Source organism: Littorina saxatilis, linkage group LG4 (genome assembly GCF_037325665.1).
Source record: "Littorina saxatilis isolate snail1 linkage group LG4, US_GU_Lsax_2.0, whole genome shotgun sequence".
Taxonomy (NCBI): Eukaryota; Metazoa; Mollusca; class Gastropoda; order Littorinimorpha; family Littorinidae; genus Littorina; species Littorina saxatilis.
Genome location: NC_090248.1, coordinates 34389004 through 34409035, shown reverse-complemented (window position 1 = coordinate 34409035; position 20032 = coordinate 34389004). Strand labels below are relative to the sequence as shown.

The following is a 20032-nucleotide window of genomic DNA, read 5'->3' as shown; positions in this document are numbered from 1 at the left end:
GCCCCACTGCCCCCGCCCTACCCCCCAAAAAAGTCTTAACTCTTTTGCCATAAGTTTATGAAAATATACAGACGTGCAAACGAAATGATTTTCTTTACAAAGGCCAAGTCGTTTAATTATTGCACTACTGCCCCCACTCTACCCCAAAAAGAAAGAAAAAATCACAACTCTTTTGCCATGAGTTTATCAAAATATACAGACTTGCAAACAAAATTAGTTTCTTACCAAAGACCAAGCCGATTAATTGTTGCACTTCCCCGAACTCCTGCATGGCACATTCCACGAACAAGGAAACGAATATCACAAACAGCATCATTTTCATTTTTGTCGTCAACGTTGCTTCACAAATATATATACACAGTCCGAAGATCACAAAGCCCGTTGTTTGGTTTTAACGTGTCGTGTAACAGTAGCAATCTTGCCGACCACAAAGGTTCACTTAAAAACCGATGCAATTTGTATCTGAACACAATACTGTACAGTTATAATAATTGCAAAGGAACACTGCAATTTTGAACCGTACGCAGAACTTTACAATCGGCTCCAAGATGTGTTCGTCTGGTTAGTTGAAGTATGTATCCAAGCGCAATTAGTATTGCACGGAAACAAAGAAGAAGTACCAAAAATCTGTTCACTTATGTAGACTTCTGACTTTCATAAAAAGAGTATTCTTTGAAAGTCTTCCCAGAAAAGGGAAGTTCATGAAAGTCTCTCGTCATTTAGCACGCTGTTTGTCCTTTCAACTGCATGCGTTTCTCCGTGTCCAAGACATCTCCGAGAAGCAAAATGTCGCGTCCGGGGTCCGAAGAGATGTTCCAGGAAAACACAGACTGTGTCTAAAATGATGTCAGAATCCATCATGTAGGGGGTTGCAGAAGATCCGCCGAGCATCCAACAAAGTCCACCATCATAACGTGGATCACAGACACTCTCATGAAAATCCAGTTGAGGCAGATGAAACAGATCAAGTGGGTTCTTGTCGCGTCATGACGAAAATATCCAAGGCAGAACGTCGCTGCAAGCCTGTGTCCAAATCTGGCCGACGTACGCTGCAAGCTTGTGTCCAAATCTGGCCGCCTCAGAGCACATCTCCCACTTCCAAACCGGTCATGCAAAGTAGCTGCTGTAGACAAAGAGAAGAAGCAAGGCTTTGTTATATCATTAACCTGTTTTTCCGTCTCCTGGCGCATCTTATGATGCATCGCAACCATAAATGTCTGTATTACGTAATTGTGCAGCATAAAAAATTTAACATTCTCAGAAGAACAATCTCTACTACATGAACTAATGCAAAAAGTTAAAGGAAGTATTCTTCGCTGCCTTTTCGGGAGCAAAGTCCCACGTTGAGTCATAAGTTTAACTGAATACGTCTTCGCCAGTGTAAAAGTCCACTCACACGTGATTACATCTTAATGAATCGTGATTACACTGAATGAATAGCTAGTCTCACTTCGAAACAAAAACAATAGTTTATCCCAAAAATCATTTCCATAAAAACAAATAACTCGGTCTCTCAGAGCTTCCTTCAGAATTGAAGCCAACATACAGTAACAGCGGGGTATAATTTCGCCATCCCCATCCGAAGCACGACTGAAATTTGACACGAAGCAAAGGAGACGTCATAACCACTGTTCCACACACGCTGTCGCTAAAAGCTGAATGGACATAATGGTGACAAGGGAGCTAACTGATGAGTCTCGGCCAGGCACTGGTTGTCTCTGTGTGTTATAACACAACATTAACAGATTGTACACGTACATTTGCTAATAATAAATAGCTTCCGTGTCGTACACTTAAATCTTACTTTGGTCACTTTACTAGATTTTTTTCTGGTCAAGTATTATAATGTGACACTACTTTTTTCTTTAACTCAAAGTTTACAAGTTCATTTTGATTTACCCTCCTATTTATTCATTTCACTTTACTTTATTTCCTTCTTTGCTTTGTATTTTTGGCTAGGTTTATTATGTTTTGATCTAATAAGACTTATTGCACACACACACACACACACACACACACACACACACACACACACACACACACACACACACACACACATACACACACACACACACACACACACACATACACACACACACACACACACACACACACACACACACACACAAAATAGGAGCATAATGTAAGCAAAGTAGAAAACAGTAAGTATATCGTATATGCAAAAACTCGAAATTAGTTTAAACAAACAAATTATAAACATCGAACAAAAAAGCACATCAAAACGTAACTGAGCTCTGCCTTTGCGAATTCAAAACAAGCAACGAAGGTACTTTTCAAACCACAGACATAGCACGTGACCCGATTTATATAAATATACGGTCACGTGTTCTCGTCAATGCAGACAGGAAAACTGACTTAATTCAGGGTTACAAAGAGCACACGGTGGCTACCCTCCTCTATACATGCCGGTATCAGACTTTTAAATGTTGAAGTTGTGACATTTCTAATGTCAAAAACACACAGTGACAAGTGTGAAAAGTGACTGTGAGGTAACAGGCGTCATTTGTTCGTTGTACATATTTCTTCTGCATGGCCCGCTTCCATGGCAGGACAGGACCTGGCTAGAACCCCGGGAAACACCAACACCCCCTCCCCCCCCCCCCCCCCCTCCGTCCAGGGCAGTCCCCTACCCATCCACCCCCCCCCCCCCTGCCCCATTTAGGAAGCCTCCCCTCTCATACAGTAGTTCCAGTACTGCAAGGGTCAGTTTAAACTTTGCCAATAATTTCATATATTGTAATGTGTAAATGCAGCATTTATTCAATACAACGTTTTAAACACTAATAAGGTGATAACAGTGCTATATTTTCCAGTTTTTACATTTAGTCAAGTTTTGACTAAATGTTTTAACGTAGAGGGGGGAATCGAGACGAGGGTCGTGGTGTATGTGCGTGTGTGTGTGTGTGTGTGTGTGTCTGTGTGTGTGTGTTGTCTGTCTGTGCGTGTGTGTGTGTAGAGCGATTCGGACCAAACTACTGGACCGATCTTTATGAAATTTGACATGAGAGTTCCTGGGAATGATATCCCCAGAAGATGTTTTCGTTTTTTCGATAAATACTTTTGATGACGTCATATCCGACTTTTTGTAAAAGTTGAGGCGGCACTGTCACACCCTCATTTTTCAATTAAATTGATTGAAATTTTGGCCAAGCAATCTTCGACGAAGGCCGGGGTTTGGTATTGCATTTCAACATGGTGGCTTAAAAACTAATGAGTGAGTGTGGTCATTAAAAATCGGAAACTTGTAATTAAAATAATGTTTTTCTTAAACGATCCAAAAACAATTTCATCTTATTCTTCGTCATTTTCTGATTCCAAAAACATATACATATGTTATATTTGGATTAAAAACAAGCTCTGAAAATTAAATATATAAAAATTATGATCAAAATTAAATTTCCGAAATCGATTTAAAAACAATTTCATCTTATTCCTTGTCGGTTCCTGATTCCAAAAACATATAGATATGATATGTTTGGATTAAAAACACGCTCAGAAAGTTAAAACGAAGAGAGGTACAGAAAAGCGTGCTATGCAGCACAGCGAAACCACTACTGCGCTGAACAGGCTCGTCAGTTTCACTCCGTTTTGCACAAGCGGCGGACTACGGTCATTGTGAAAAAATGCAGTGCGTTCAGTTTCATTCTGTGATTCCACAACTTGACTAAATGTAGTAATTTCGCCTTACGCGACTTGTTTTTTGTATAAACTCCGCTCCAACTTGTTCTTTAAATCAACTCTGTTTACACTGTGTGCTGTTGTACGTGTTTTTTATTTGTCTATCTTTGGTGAAACTTGTATTTGATAATTATGTTATAATCAGGATATGAGCACGTGCTTTAGCCATTGAAGTCTGAAGTCAGAAGTTAAGTATCGTTACACTAAACTTTGATGTTAAGAGAGGCCAGAACAATAACAAAGCATACCCCATGAAGGAAACGTGACAACTGCCTGTACCTGTGACTGCAACCCCTGTCCGCATCCTCCCACGTAACAGTTCAGCGTGACAACCGCCTTGTGTCTCAACACTCAGATGATGGGACAAAATCATTAATTAGGCTAAGCCTGGATGCATGAATTCAGTCCCTGTTTACCCCCTCAACACCCCCCCCCCCTCCCTTCCTTCTTCGCACCAAGAAACATCAAGCAACTGCAGTGTCCTCGTCACCCCAAAAAACGACTTCCGGAGGGAGAAGGGGGGGGGCGTGAGAGGGGTGGGGGGAGATATGGGTCATGCACACAACGAGATTTGGCTTGGGGCAGAAAATAAAGACAAAGCAGAATGGTAAACAAAAAGTGCACGGACACATCAACTCCAACCTCCACCAACCTCCGACAGACCCATCTACTCCCCCACCCCCCCCCCCCCCCCCAAATCAACAACTTTTACTTTACTTTATTTGGTGTTTAACGTTGTTTTCAACCACGAAGGTTATATCGCGACGAAATCAACAACTGCAACTGCAGTGTCCCAGTCACCCACAAAACAAGCCGGCTTAAAGGCACATGCAGTAAGCCTCCCGTAAACCATCACAGAGCTCCCCGAGCGTCTAAATACAGTACAAGCATACTTCCATTTGAACGCTCACCGAACGGGAACATCCTGGCTGCTTTCTGTCGAGCGTGAGACATTTTCCAAGAATTTATTTTCGTAAACTTGGCCCTGAAGAACAATGGCGCCTCGTTTTTGCGCTAGACCTAACTTTTAAAATCTAAATAATAAATTGACAGCTTGTTACACAAACATTCTTTAATCATAAAAGAATTCGTTTTTCATCAAGACAAGATCAGAACAATTCGAAGTTGTGAAAGTTTAAAAAAAGAAAAGCCCGGAAGCAGGGTCACGCAAGGGTCGTAGCAGACGACGGCCCGGTTTATCAGTGCAAATCGCCGTTCCTCTCAACAGTCAAAAGCCATCGCTGGAGTTCTTGTGAACCACAGCCGTTGTTTCGTGCATAAAAAACGTGCTATTGTAGATAAGCTCACGTCGAGTCGCATTCAAATGACTAACTATGACGACTGCATTGTGAAAAGGGGGAAAACTGGATCACACGGGTTCACGATGGCTCAGGGGTAAGATAAACCACGCAAAAATAAATTCTTTGAAAATTGTTCGCTCTTTACGGAGGGCACCTAGGATGTTCTCAACTGGTGAGCGTTTAAATGAAGGGGTGTTTGTACTGTGTGTAATGAAAGCCTGACCGTATCTGTGATGGTTTACGGGAGGCTTACTGTGCCTTTAAGTTGCAGTCAGGAATACAAGAAGAAGAAGGACAAAAATCTCTACACGAACAAAAGAAAGGGAAAAGTAAAGCAAACATACACACAAACAAATAATCAAACAAACAAACAAACTATCGGGGTGAGGGGGGAGGGGGTATGAAGGTTTTATTGCGTGCGTGAATTCGTAGTTGTGTACGCGCGTGTGTGCATGCGTAGTTGTGTTCGCGCGTGCGTGTCTGACTGTTTTTTCCTCGAACACTCACCACCTGAACATTATAATAATGCAGTGCGTGTGTTATCTTCAATCAGTGTCACTGACTGACATGCAAATGTTGTGTCAAACATTCTCATTACGTCTGTTTTAGATTGTAGTTAACGGTGCCCAGCTCTGACGAGGTCTTGTTAACTGTTTTGCTAACAGGATTTTGACTTACAAAAAGAAATGTCCATCAACTCGTAGTTTTCCTTTTTTACATTTAGTCAAGTTTTGACTAAATGTTTTAACATAGAGGGGGAATCAAGACGAGGGTCGTGGTGTATGTGTGTGTGTGTGTGTGTGTCTGTGCTGTGTGTGTGTAGAGCGATTCAGAGTAAACTACTGGACCGATCTTTATGTAATTTGACATGAGAGTTCCTGGGTATGATATTACCGGAGGTTTTTTTTTATTTTTTCGATAAATGTCTTTGATGACGTCATATCCGGCTTTTTGCAAAAGTTGAGGCGGCACTCTCACCCCCTCATTTTTCAATCAAATTGATTGACATTTTGGCCAAGCAATTTTCGACGAAGGCCGGACTTCGGTATTGCATTTCAACTTGGTGGCTTAAAAATTAATTAAATGACTTTGGTCATTACAAATCTGAAAATTGTAAAAAAAAATTAAAAAAAAATTTATAAAACGATCCAAATTTACGTTCATCTTATTCTTCATCATTTTCTGATTCCAAAAACATATAAATATGTTATATTTGGATTAAAAACAAGCTCTGAAAATTAAAAAAAATTAAAAATTATGATCAAAATTAAATTTTCGAAATCAATTTAAAAACACTTTCATCTTATTCCTTGTCGGTTCCTGATTCCAAAAACATATAGATATGTTATGTTTGGATTAAAAACACGCTCAGAAAGTTAAAACGAAGAGAGGTACAGTAAAGCGTGCTATGAAGCACAGCGCAACCGCTACCGCGCCAAACAGGCTCGTCACTTTCACTGCCTTTTGCACTAGCGGCGGACTACGTTCAATTTCATTCTGTGAGTTCCACAGCTTGACTAAATGTAGTAATTTCGCCTTACGCGACTTGTTACATTTAGTCAAGTTTTGACTAAATGTTTTAACACATAGGGGGAATCGAGACGAGGGTCGTGGTGTATGTGTGTGTGTGTGTGTGTGTGTGTGTAGAGCGATTCAGACCAAACTACTGGACCGATCTTTATGAAATTTTACCTGAGAGTTCCTGGGAATGATATCCCCGGACATTTTTTCTTTTTTTCGATAAATACTTTCGATGACGTCATATCTGGCTTTTTGTAAAAGTTAAGGCGGCATTTTCACACCCTCATTTTTCAATCAAATTGATTGAAATTTTGGCCAAGCAATCTTCGACGAATTAAAAAAATTAAAAATTATGATCAAAATTAAATTTTCGAAATCAATTTAAAAACACTTTCATCTTATTCCTTGTTGGTTCCTGATTCCAAAAACATATAGATATATGTTTGGATTAAAAACACGCTCAGAAAGTTAAAACAAAGAGAGGTACAGAAAAGCGTGCTATCGTTCTCAGCGCAACTACTACCCCGCTCTTCTTGTCAATTGCACTGCCTTTGCCACGAGCAGTGGACTGACGATGCTACAAGTATACGGTCTTGCTGAGAAATTGCATTGCGTTCAGTTTCATTCTGTGAGTTCGACAGCTTGACTAAATGTTGTATTTTCGCCTTACGCGACTTGTTTCTTTCTTTTTTTGAGAGGAATAAAACAAATAAGTAACAAACACATACGGTTCGAATGCAGACTCATAATTCACACCAGTAACCCCACATGCACGCACGAACGCACGCGGACACACACACACACACACACACACACACACACACATACACATACCCACACACACACACACACACATACACATACACACACACACACACACACACACACACACACACAAACGAACCCGAAACCAAAAAATAAAGTTCCATTAAAAAGTTCTGTCACGTTACAGGGCTTAACCTTACGTCATCATAAAAGCCAAATGAACCTGACAAACGTAAGAGCATTAAAGTGTTGTTTTTTGTCAGGAAAAACTACAGAAAAGAAAGTGTTATGAACGTACGATTAAACAATAAACAAGGGACACAACGCAAGGACAGTTATGACCACTTATGTGACAGGTAAATGTCAGATTAACCAAAACTATTATTACTCTGTCGGAAACTCTACTCCCATGACGAAACACCCGTTTCTTAATTTAACTTAAGGAGAGGGAAGAGGTGAGATAGTGTGAGAGAGAGAGAGGGAGGTGGGGCGGGGGTGCGGGGTTGAGAAAGAGAGAGAGAGAGAGAGAGAGAGAGAGAGAGGGGGGGGAGGGGAGAGAGAGAGAGAGGGGGAGGTGGGGCGGGGGTGCGGGGTTGAGAAAGAGAGAGAGAGGGGGGGGGAGGGGAGAGAGAGAGAGAGAGAGGGGGGAGGGGGGAGAGAGAGAGAGAGAGAGAGAGAGGGAGGTGGGGCGGGGGTGCGGGGTTGAGAAAGAGAGAGAGAGAGAGAGGGGGGGGGAGAGAGAGAGAGAGGGGGGAGAGAGAGAGAGAGGGGGAGAGAGAGAGAGAGAGAGAGAGAGAGAGAGAGAGAGGGAGGTGGGGCGGGGGTGCGGGGTTGAGAAAGAGAGAGAGAGTGAGAGAGAGAGAGTGAGAGAGAGAGAGAAAGAGAGAGAGAGAGCGAGTTAGACAGACCGACAGACCGACAAACAGACAGACAGACAGACAGACAGACAGACAGACAGACAGGCAGACACACAGAAAGACAAACAGACCGACAGACAGACAGACAGACAGCGAGACAGACCACACTGGCAGACAGACAGACAGAGACAGACAGACAGACAGACATAGAGACAGACAGTGAGAGACAATAAACAGCACATTATATTATATCTCAAGACAGCAACACCCTCATATTTTTCTCGAAACGCCTCACCTCAATCGAAAGTAAAACTAACTTATATCACAGTGCTGAAGTGAATTACGCCTGCTTTGGTAGGCCTATTCCGATCTTTAGTACGCGAGGTTTCGTATTCATCTTACACTATTGGGCAAATTATGCGACGTGACAAACCACCCAACTACGCAAGGTTCGTACGCAGCTCTTTTCTGCCAGGTCGTAAATTCGGCAAAGCAAGGTGAAAGGAACAAAAACCGGCGTATTGCCGTCCGGGAAGTGACCCCAACAAAATCAGCAGTGCTGATGAGCCCGGAAAGTCGCTCCGGCTATCCGAGAAAAGGGGACTGAGACAAGGACTGATGATAATTTCGGAGTTTATTACACACCCGTATATACAGGCTGTGCTTAGGAATCGGTCTGTCCGTCTTTTTTTTGTTTTTGTTGATTGTTTGTTTGTTTGTCTGTTTGTCTTCGGATTAGACTTGTATCTCTGGTAATCTGGGTTCAATAGATCTGATATGTGTCGAGTACCTTGGAATTGGGTTGCACACGGTGTGTGCCAAAAATTAGGTTCCTAGTTTTTAACATGAAAGCCCCAGTATGTCTCAAATGATTTACAAAACGATTTAAATCTTCTAATGAATACAGCAGTTCTAACCTTCTGGAACACACTTGCAATAGCATTTAATAGCATTAAATGAAACAGTTCGTTTGAATTTCTATTTAGCTCGCGTAAACCACACACCAGATTTTGTGGTTTATCAAACCCCTGAGCCATCGTGAACCCGTGTGATCCACTTTCCTTTTTTTCACAATTTAGTCGTCAGTTTGTGATTTCAATGCGACTGGCTGTATCTGCAATAGCACGTTATTGTGTACCTCTGATTCTAAAACGCAACAAACGGCTGCGAGTCACACGAACTTGTCGGCGGCGGCTGGCTTCAAAGAAAGCGAGCGCTATGCAGAAACATCGTCTGCTTTGAGACACGACCTTTCGTGACCCTGCTTCCGGGCTATCTTTTTTTTAAACTTTCAAAACTTCGAATTGTACTGATCTTGTCTTGGTGAAAAAAGAAATCTTTTATGATTTAAGAATGTTTGTGTTACAATCTGTCAATTTATTATTTAGATTTTAAAAGTTAGTTCCAGCGCCAAAACGAGGCGCCTGATTGTAGTACAGACGGTCCACGAAAATAAATTCTTTGAAAATGTCTCACTCTCGACGGAAAGCAGCCAGGATGTTCCCGTTCGGTAAGCGTTCAAGTGGAAGGGGTGTTTGTACTGTGTGTAAAAGCCAGACAGTATCTGTGATGGTTTACGGGAGGCTTACTGTGCCTTTAACCAACGCGTTGCAAATGGATGGCCCCCAAACGAGTGTCTGTTCTATCTTTCAGCAGCAAACATCGACTTTGGCCACAGGACGTATTTATTGAGGTCACACAGCTAAGGCCAACTTCGTCCAAGGACAAGAAGCAAGGAGTGCTCGTGATAATGAATGATGTATACGTCTCCCATTCATCATTGTATTGTGATCATCATAGCTCCTTCGTAGACGACAAGAAGCGAGCGTCAGAACTTGAGTGAAATGAAGCTGATGAAAGGATGGAATGAAGTTTATGACGCCACTACTTATATCCGCCCGTCACAAGCTTGACGGTTAAACAAGCACGTGAAGGTTTCGCTCTGGGGGAACCTTTTTTTTTATTCATCAAAAATGTTTGAATGCAAATGAAGTTTAAAATCAAGAGTGACAAAAAAAGCTGACACGTGATTTTTGAATGAAAAAATGATCAAATCAAATTTGCTGAATCATGAAAGCAGTGTTCATTTAAAAACAAAATGCGTGTAAATACTTCAACTTCTTGAATACTTAACTCATCAAAGTTTACATTCACAGACTGTCAAAATGCTTGTAATTGTAACTGAGAGGTTTGGCATGATCACAGATATCATGCTGAGTCATAACAGCTGTGTTTGCTACAGACAAAAGGCTTGTATAATTGTAACTGAGAGGTTTGGCATGATCAAAGATATCATGCCGAGTCATAGCAGCTGTGTTTGCTACAGACAAAATGCTTGTATAATTGTAACTGAGAGGTTTGGCATGATCAAAGATATCATGCCGAGTCATAGCAGCTGTGTTTGCTACAGACAAAATGCGATGGTATAAGTAAATTACTTTAAACAGGGTGAGTGCAAAACTGTCCCTCGCCTGCACTCGTTTTTCTTTTTCCCCAAGTTCCTTTTTTTGGATCTTTTTAATCAATCGATAACGACAACAAAATAGTTTTTCAGCATCAATGTTTAGGAATTGACCACAATAGGAATGGCCAAGGAATAAACAAACAAAGAAGAAGAAGAAGGAAAAAAAGAGCTTTTAATGGAACAAGATAACAATGAAAATGTAGTCACCAAAATTCAAACAATAAAAACACAATAGACCGGTTTCGATCTATATGTCTTCTTCAGCTACAATACTTGAAAAAGAAGGAGAGACGACAGAAAGAGAAAGTAGAAATCAGTCAAGACGAAGACAGACAACAAAACACGTTATACTAAAATAGAACAAAGTCTAGGAACAGTCTATTCGTGTTTTGATTGTTCGTGTTTTGGTGAGTACAGTTTCATTGTTCGTGTTTTGGTGAGTACAGTTTCATTGTTCGTGTTTTGGTGAGTACAGTTTCATTGTTCGTGTTTTGGTGAGTACAGTTTCATTGTTCGTGTTTTGGTGAGTACAGTTTCATTGTTCGTGTTTTGGTGAGTACAGTTTCATTGTTCGTGTTTTGGTGAGTACAGTTTCATTGTTCGTGTTTTGGTGAGTACAGTTTCCTTGTTCGTGTTTTGGTGAGTACAGTTTGATTGTTCGTGTTTTGGTGAGTACAGTTTCATTGTTCGTGTTTTGGTGAGTACAGTTTCCTTGTTCGTGTTTTGGTGAGTACAGTTTGATTGTTCGTGTTTTGGTGAGTACAGTTTCATTGTTCGTGTTTTGGTGAGTACAGTTTCATTGTTCGTGTTTTGGTGAGTACAGTTTCATTGTTCGTGTTTTGGTGAGTACAGTTTCATTGTTCGTGTTTTGGTGAGTACAGTTTCATTGTTCGTGTTTTGGTGAGTACAGTTTCATTGTTCGTGTTTTGGTGAGTACAGTTTCCTTGTTCGTGTTTTGGTGAGTACAGTTTCATTGTTCGTGTTTTGGTGAGTACAGTTTCATTGTTCGTGTTTTGGTGAGTACAGTTTCATTGTTCGTGTTTTGGTGAGTACAGTTTCATTGTTCGTGTTTTGGTGAGTACAGTTTCATTGTTGTCTTGTTCTTGTTCTTCTCACCTGCAGTCTCTTGTTCCTTTTTTAATGGAACGTTTAATTCTGAACAAAACAAAACATTCCCTAGTATGTACGTCGACCTAATGTCCGTCCACTGCAAAGACCATTAGTTCCACGTGATTGTGTATGTTCCGTTTTTGAGCTAAATGTTCCATCAAGCAATCTTTTTTTGTTTTCCGATTCTTGATTTTGAAAGGTTAGCAGTCAATGTGTTCTTCTTTGTGGATTTTGTTTTAATTAAAATAGTGCTCGTGTCTTCCTTTCTTTAACATTCCGAGGACAATACTTCTACCGATTCAAAATTATCCTAACAACGGCTTCCCCAAATCTGCTTTGGCTATTTCCGTCAAGTCTGAAAATTTACAGCAGCATTATTTCTTGTTCCAAACGACAGGTCAGAATTAACGGCATTGTTAGTGTATTAACACCTGTCTTTGGTATGCTACGGTCATCTGTTGTCTGGGATGCCTTGTGGGGCCGTTACTGCGTCACTGTCCGGTTCTGTTCGCGGATTTAAGATGACCATGTTCCGAACTCATTTTGACCTGAGGTCAGGATGCATGTTCACATCTTTCAGGTCGGCGGAGTTATATTGTCACAGGTGACCCAATAACTCACACACATAGCTTCACGATGTCTCTCTTATTTATTCCGATGATGAATTAGTACTTGAAATCGCCCTTAATTCTTCAGATGCTTGTGCTTTTATGACTCATCATAATAATGTAGAGTGCTGATGCGACAACATTCTTGCGTCGACGTTTTTAAATTTAAAAGAGATTGTTAGTATAAGAGTCCAAACTGTTGATGCACCGGCGTCCACAAATTTCAATAATTAATTGGGTGGGTTTTTTTTTGCAGTTATGCTTGTGTCCTGTTCAAATACGACAGCCATCCCGTCACATTTTTGTGCTCTAATTTACTCAAATGATATGAAAAGTTTGTTTTTTGTCTGCCCTTTTAGTTCAAATTGTTTTATTTGATATTCTCAGGTTTTATTTGTCATTAGCTTTGGCACGGTCGTATGTTTACTTTGTATTGGAGACATGAACATTAGCCGATTTCATGAAATCGCTCATTGAATTCTTTTCTGCTGTTTTAATGCACCTTAAAACTATAAAAGAAAATGCATCAATACAGTAACTTTCTGTTCACGTTTTTACATTCGTTGTACGCAAATCTTATCTATGGTAGAAATGAATTCGTCTCTGCTGAATATTCATGACTGGGTTTCCTGTGACACTACTTTTTCTGCATATGTATTCTTCAAGACCTTTTACAAGTGTCTTACATCACACCCACGTTTGCGCGCAACATAGAAGACATCCTGAGATAACTCTGTCGGCTTCTATTGGCTGTAGAAGGGTTGCATTTCTTGAAGGCGAGGCAAGCTGAGCTATATATATATATAGCTCTGTTGTACCTGGATCACTGATGGCAACCAACTATGGTGTCATGTTGACGAATGAGCCTCACTCTAGCAGTGCCCGCTCGATATGATGCCTTGTCTTTTCCAAAACATATACAGTGGAACCCCCCTTTTAAGACTCCCTCCTTTTTAAGACCCGGTTTTCTCAGATTTTCTGTTCATAGCCTCTGTACATTTACCCCCATTTTAAGACTCCCTCCTTTTTAAGACCTGATTTTCTCAGACTTTTGGGGGTCTTGAAACGAGGGTTCTACTGTACATCGGAAGCACATTATTCACTGTGACTTTCAGCGTGCATTCACTGGTCAGGTCCACTGAGCTTGCCTCACTGACCGTAGGGGACAGGGGCGGATTAAGGGGGGGGGTGTTACTGGGGTTACGGACCTCCCTCCCCCCCCTGGCTGTCCAAAAACAAAACAAAACAAAACAAAAAAATATTTTCTGTCTGTGAATTTAGTTTTTTTTTCTGTCTGTAAAGCCGGGGGAAGAGGTAATTGTTTAATTGTTAAAAATCAAGGATAAGCCACAAATTGTTGATAAAATAGCTAAAATTCTTCAGCTTCAGGGGTGCTTCGCCCCCCAGACCCCCCAACGGGGCGTTGTCCCTGTACCCCACTGACCCCTGGACCCCAGTTTGTATCCCCCCCCCCCCCCTTCTGGCTTAACTGCTCCGCCCATGGGGGATGCAACTCTTCCGCAGCACATTAAAACCCCAATGGGTGTATTTCCAAAAATAGACTATTTGGGAAATCCATTGTGCTTGTACTATGTGATGAAGAGAAGTGTGTCAAGATGGTCCATAATACCGTGGCTATATCCAGACATGACATCATTTTTAGTCACGAGCGCGTCTTCACTTCTGCGTCACGGGATTCAAGACACATTGACGAAAATGCCAGACATTCTTGGATCATATCGTGTGATTTGGAATACCTGTTGTCGATTTGTCTATTGACTTTACCAATCTACACCTGTCATGACAGGCCACCTGCAATTTGGGACCACTTTGGGGTGGTCCCAAGGGTGTCCTTTCATCACAGGTAACACTGTATCAAACTGGACACTTTGATATATATACAAACAAATCGAAAGTAAACTCTATGCAGTAAACATGACACGTTAAATAAAGAAACCTAGACAAATCTAGAGACAGAACATACATGTAAGAAACAAAAAAAGTGCAGAAAGATGAAGGTGTAAACAAAACCCAGAAAAAATAAAAAACTCAATGAGGATCAGAAAATGGAAATACCTTTAGAAGTATCCCACCCACCCCCACCCACCCCCCTGTGCTTCAAGCCATCACCCCCTCGCCTACCCCCATCCCCACCCCACTCCAACTTAACGCGAGCATGTCCCCAACTGAATACTAATTACTCATCTCTGTCACAAACCGATTTACAAACACCACAAATAGTCTACCTGGAACTGGATTTAAGATCTAACCCCCCAAACAAGGAAAAGGACAACCACAGACTATACCAAAAAAAACCGACGCAGTAGACAAAAGTAGCCGCCATATATCAAACGGGCACCGTTTAAAGTGTCCGGACTGTCTGGTTATATCAAAGGATCACGTGTTGCACAAGTCCAGTGGCTGTACACGGACACGTAAGGACAAAAGGACAGAGACCGTGTGTCCTTGTTTACCCTGCATGCTGGAACAAGGACAGGAGGACATTTTTAATGTACAAGTCGCCTGGAGTCAGGATGGCCTGGAGTAGTATTACAGAGTTCACTGACGGCCCAGTAACTCCAGCGGACTGAAAATGCTGAATAAGCAGATCTGTGTTCAGGCTGTCTTACTCCGAGTCATGGGTATGTTGTTCATGAAATTGTAAAAATGCCTTCTCGCCCATAACAACCCCCCCCCCCCCCTTGGAGAGAGAAAGAAAAAAGATTGAAAATCGTTCAATCTCGTGCAATCTTCGGATCAAAACAAAGCAAAATAACCATCTCTGGAGTATTGAAGATGCTTGACATCCACCAATCTCGGACGGTTTGTCTGATTGATTGTACGTCTGTCTGTCAGCGGTCTACCTGCATACTGCGTATCTTCTGTCCAGGTGAGCGAAGCGGGTTTCCATCGTCTTGAGGGAGGGGGGGGGGGGGGGCGTCGACTTGTGTCCTCTGACACAAACAAATGGGAAATTCTGTCATTGCTTTTCACAGAACAGTTTTGTTCCGGTTTTGATAGGAACTTAATTATGACATGACTTATGTACCAACAGAACAGACTTTCTCCAAGCTCAAACAAAAAGGAACCCATATGAGTTATGCCATCCCAAATTCATCAATTCACTTTTCCCATGTTCCGTGCATACCAAATTATTCCCAGAACACACCTGTGTTCTTGCTCTAAAATGAAAAGGGACAACGTCATCACTTATTTATTCACAAAACGTCACGTGTTCTGTACACACAAATGACGTCAGTGCAACTGACTCGTGTCACTGATCGCAAAAGACACAGTATGCATACATGAAGTGCACGGTCGTCTTGTGGTCTCAGTAGTTAAAAGGCATCGTTGTGTGATATTTCAGGCCACTGTCAGAAGCGACATCTACATATGACAAGTTTCCCTCGGCGCTTCCGCCTGGGGGAAAAGCCGGGGTTCAAACAAGTCGAGCGCGACGGGCACAAACCTTGACACACGAGCGCCAACCTTGCTGGATTGCTTCCCTGATGCTATTTTCACCACGGATGTGGACAAGGTTGAATGGCACGATGTTGTCCTCCTGGATCTTCCTCACTATAGTTATAGCCTACCCACCCTCTGATTAAGGAGCGTATACGTAAACAAAAAATAAATGGAAAACTGAAGAACAAAAACAAAGAAACAAACAAAACAAACAACAGAACAAAAACAAACAAACTAGCTGTGTGAGTATAACAGCAAACACAATACAGCTTGTCCAAAAAGTATTTCGTAGTGAGAATTCTTTCTTATATATAGCTCCTTGTCGGCAGTAAAAGAACAGTACAGAACTTTTCTGGGTATGCACTAAACAAAGACATGTTTTTGCAATTTTGACATAAACCATAAGAATATCTCGTTTCCTCTGTTTCAGGTTAGGGTTTGATATCATGTGACATAATGGCATAAAAACTTGGTATACAATTTACTGTCCCACCACCCGAACCAAAGTGTTGTTTTTTGGATAGATTTTATTGATTGATAATTATTTAAGATAGGCATGATCCAGTGGTGATTTATACAATTTCAATTGTACTCAATGTAGGGGAAAGGCTCCTAATATGGACCGGCTCCTAAAATGGACCACCTCCTCTTCTGACAAACTAACGGCGCTAGAGCGCTCAAAACAATTTCATTCGCTTTATTCACCCTATCTGGATAAGTTGCACGTCAAAACAGTTGCAGAAACACAAACCTCAAAACCGTTAGGCTTTTTCGCTTTTTATATTTAGTCAAGTTTTGACTAAATATTTTAACGTAGAGGGGGGAATCGAGACGAGGGTCGTGGTGTATGTGTGTGTGTGTGTGTCTGTCTGTCTGTCTGTCTGTCTGTCTGTGTGTGTGTGTAGAGCGATTCAGACCAAACTACTGGACCGATCTTTATGAAATTTTACATGAGAGTTCCTGGGATTGATATCCCCGAACGTTTTTTTCATTTTTTTGATAAATGTCTTTGATGACGTCATATCCGGCTTTTCGTGAAAGTTGAGGCGGCACTGTCACGCTCTCATTTTTCAACCAAATTGGTTGAAATTTTGGTCAAGTAATCTTCGACGAAGCCCGGACTTCGGTATTGCATTTCAGCTTGGTGGCTTAAAAATTAATTAATGACTTTGGTCATTAAAAATCGGAAAATTGTAAAAAAAAATAAAAATTTATAAAACGATCCAAATTTACGTTCATCGTATTCTCCATCAGTTTCTGATTCCAAACACATATAAATATGTTATATTTGGATTAAAAACAAGCTCTGAAAATTAAATATATAAAAATTATTATCAAAATTAAATTGTCGAAATCAATTTAAAAACACTTTCATCTTATTCCTTGTCGGTTCCTGATTCAAAAAACATATAGATATGATATGTTTGGATTAAAAACACGCTCAGAAAGTTAAAACAAAGAGAGGTACAGAAAAGCGTGCTATCCTTCTTAGCGCAACTACTACCCCGCTCTTCTTGTCAATTTCACTGCCTTTGCCATGAGCGGTGGACTGACGATGCTACGAGTATACGGTCTTGCTGAAAAATGGCATTGCGTTCAGTTTCATTCTGTGAGTTCGACAGCTACTTGACTAAATGTTGTATTTTCGCCTTACGCGACTTGTTTTTACTTTTGGCAGCGTTCACTCTAAATTTGCCGCCTAAAACAGACTCGTTTCTGTCCACAGCCAAAGCTGTTATCACAAAAAAAATGGCTATATATGACAGCTAAGACCGTATTTGTTACATTTTAGCAGTGTGTACCCCGGGTTTCTACTGCAAATAAAAAATAATAGCAAAACCTCAAAGTATGTGTGAGTTCCCTAATATGGACCACCTTCAACAAATCGAAGAAAATAAAAGCTAAAGGCAATTTTAATTAATTCATTAAGAAGCTTGCTGAAAATAACCTATAACTAGGCCTCGAGATTTCAAAATAATATAACAAATAGTCTTTTTTTGTGGAACGCATATTTGAATATGTCTGACTTGCCCACTAAGTTGTATCATGTTATTTTGAAGTATAGGGGGCTTTTTACAGTGATTCGTGAAGGCCCCTTCACTGGTCCATATTGGGCGCCCAGTCTCCTAATATGGACCATTTGTGATTTTTTTCTGTGTTAATTTTTGCTGAATGTCTATCAAAGCTAGTTCACTCTAATTAGGCCTAACGATTAAACTAAGAGAGAAGGACTACCAACCACAAAATGAAACTTCTTCGCAAGAAAATAAGCTAGTTATCAGCAATAAACAAAAGGTGGTCCATATTAGGGGCCCTTCCCCAAAGCTTGGGTTTGCAAATGCTTCCAAACTTTGAGAAAGAGAGAAACTTCGGTGAAATGTGACAATATTTTAGTGTTACCTTCACGTGTGATGCGTTGTGTTACGGTTAAAGGGTGAGGTTAGTCATGTTCTGACAAAATTTACACGGGGGAAAAAAAGCTTTGAAGATAGAGTATTTCAAAATGCCATTTAACATCAAACGAATTTAACATCAAGAAGTCCAATGGACATATTCCCTCGATTTGTTCAGTTTAACTCTTTGAATAACTGAATGTTATAACACTGATTTTAACGTATTCCTGGTGTGTAGTGACATCATTCCAAACCCAAACCAAACTTTGTCACGTACCTCTTGGAGCGATTTATGGGGGCAGTACTACCTGAGATTTCATGAAAAATCACTTTTTTGTGTTTCGTTTTGCGATGCCACTTTTTAGATACAAAATGGCTGAAATTTTAGCAGAAGTCAATATAACCCTCGCTATGAAAGAGCTGAATGAGAATGTGTCTTCGCAGTTGGTGTGCAAATATTCATAATTTTGTGGTAAAAAAGTTAACGAAATTGTTTTTTGTTTTGTTTTGTTTTTTAAGATATCTCAAACATTATTTAAGATAGAAAGTTCTAGTTTTCCAAAATTTTATCTAAAGCATTTGCAGGAAGCCGAACCGACGTTTTTGTGGCTAGTACAAATGGTATGGAAGATACGTTTTTTTAAACTCTTTTTTTTTTATCAAATTTTGTCGAAAGTGCCATCAATGTGTCAAGGTCATATATAGCATTAGCAAACAGATTATCGGTTCAGTTTTCAGAGCAACAAGTTAAATCTGCTTGTGACAAGTGTTTAACACCTTTATCACATACTTTTTCTGCTATCTTTTTGAAAGCAGACTAAACGGATTTTCCGTCACAGTCATATACAGCTTCACACAAAAATTCCTGAGCTCATTATAATTAACATATTCAATTTTTTTTTATGAGAACACTATGCCATCTATATATATATATACACGACTTGTGTGTGTGTGTGTGTGTGTGTGTGTGTGTCTGTGTGTGTGTGTGTGTGTGTGTGTGTGTGTGTCTGTCTGTCTGTGTTTTCGCAATGCACGCCCAAGGTTCTCGATGGATCTGTTTCAAATTTGGTCACCATATTCAGGTACATCCCGGACACAACCTGGTCGATGAGATATTTCAACACGTGCTCTCAGCGCGCAGCGCTGAACCGATTTTGGTTTTTCTTTGGATCCATTTCCAGTAACTCTTCCTTAACTTCTCCAGTGTTTTCAGCGTTTATCTCCCTTCCTTCGTGTGGCGTGAATCCATATTCCCGTTACTAGGTTTTTTAGAATGTCACTGCACGTTACTATTTTTAGAAGGTCTCCAGTGTTTTGCGCGTTTATCTCCCTTCCTTCGTGCGCCGGCGAAGCCGGCGTACACCCAGCAAAGCCGGGTCCCAGGCGCAGCCGGGTATTCGGCTCTACTTCTTCCCGGCGAAGCCGGTACCCGGCGAAGCGGGTAATCATCTAGTTCATCTATATACAGCCAAACATTTGAACAAATATAATAGTATTTAAGGTGTGTACTAAAAAGACAAAAAATTGTATCGTCCGCTAGGTAGTACTGCCCCCTTAGGACAATCTCTTTAACATGTACTTTTAATTTTGCGCTACTTCTCATTTCTATTTAATTCCATTCAAAAACATTTTTAAGTTCCTTGTATATATGTCAGTCTAAAATCAACAAAAATGACGATCAAAAACACCAACAAAGGAAGGAAAAGACAACCCCGTTACTCACCATGACTTCAAAGGAAGCAGGGAATTAACCAAGACACCCTGTGAACTTCTCCCTCTGGCGACAACAGTCTCAGTGATCCCACATCTTTACTCCTCGGCTGACAGACAGCCGTGCAATGTGTTTGTC

General features: G+C 40.8%; 1 protein-coding gene across 1 annotated transcript in view; it reads right to left on the bottom strand.

Annotated features, from left to right (window-relative positions):
• Positions 1-20032, bottom strand: part of LOC138964571 (probable serine/threonine-protein kinase nek3) — a 32103-nt gene extending 12071 nt beyond the window's left edge. The window contains exons 1-2 of the mRNA XM_070336562.1: positions 19907-20032; positions 226-1123 (exon numbers count right to left, since the gene is read on the bottom strand). Of these exons, the coding sequence (XP_070192663.1) occupies positions 226-322 (97 nt within the window). The 5' untranslated portion in view covers positions 323-1123; positions 19907-20032. The remainder of the gene's footprint in view (positions 1-225; positions 1124-19906) is intronic.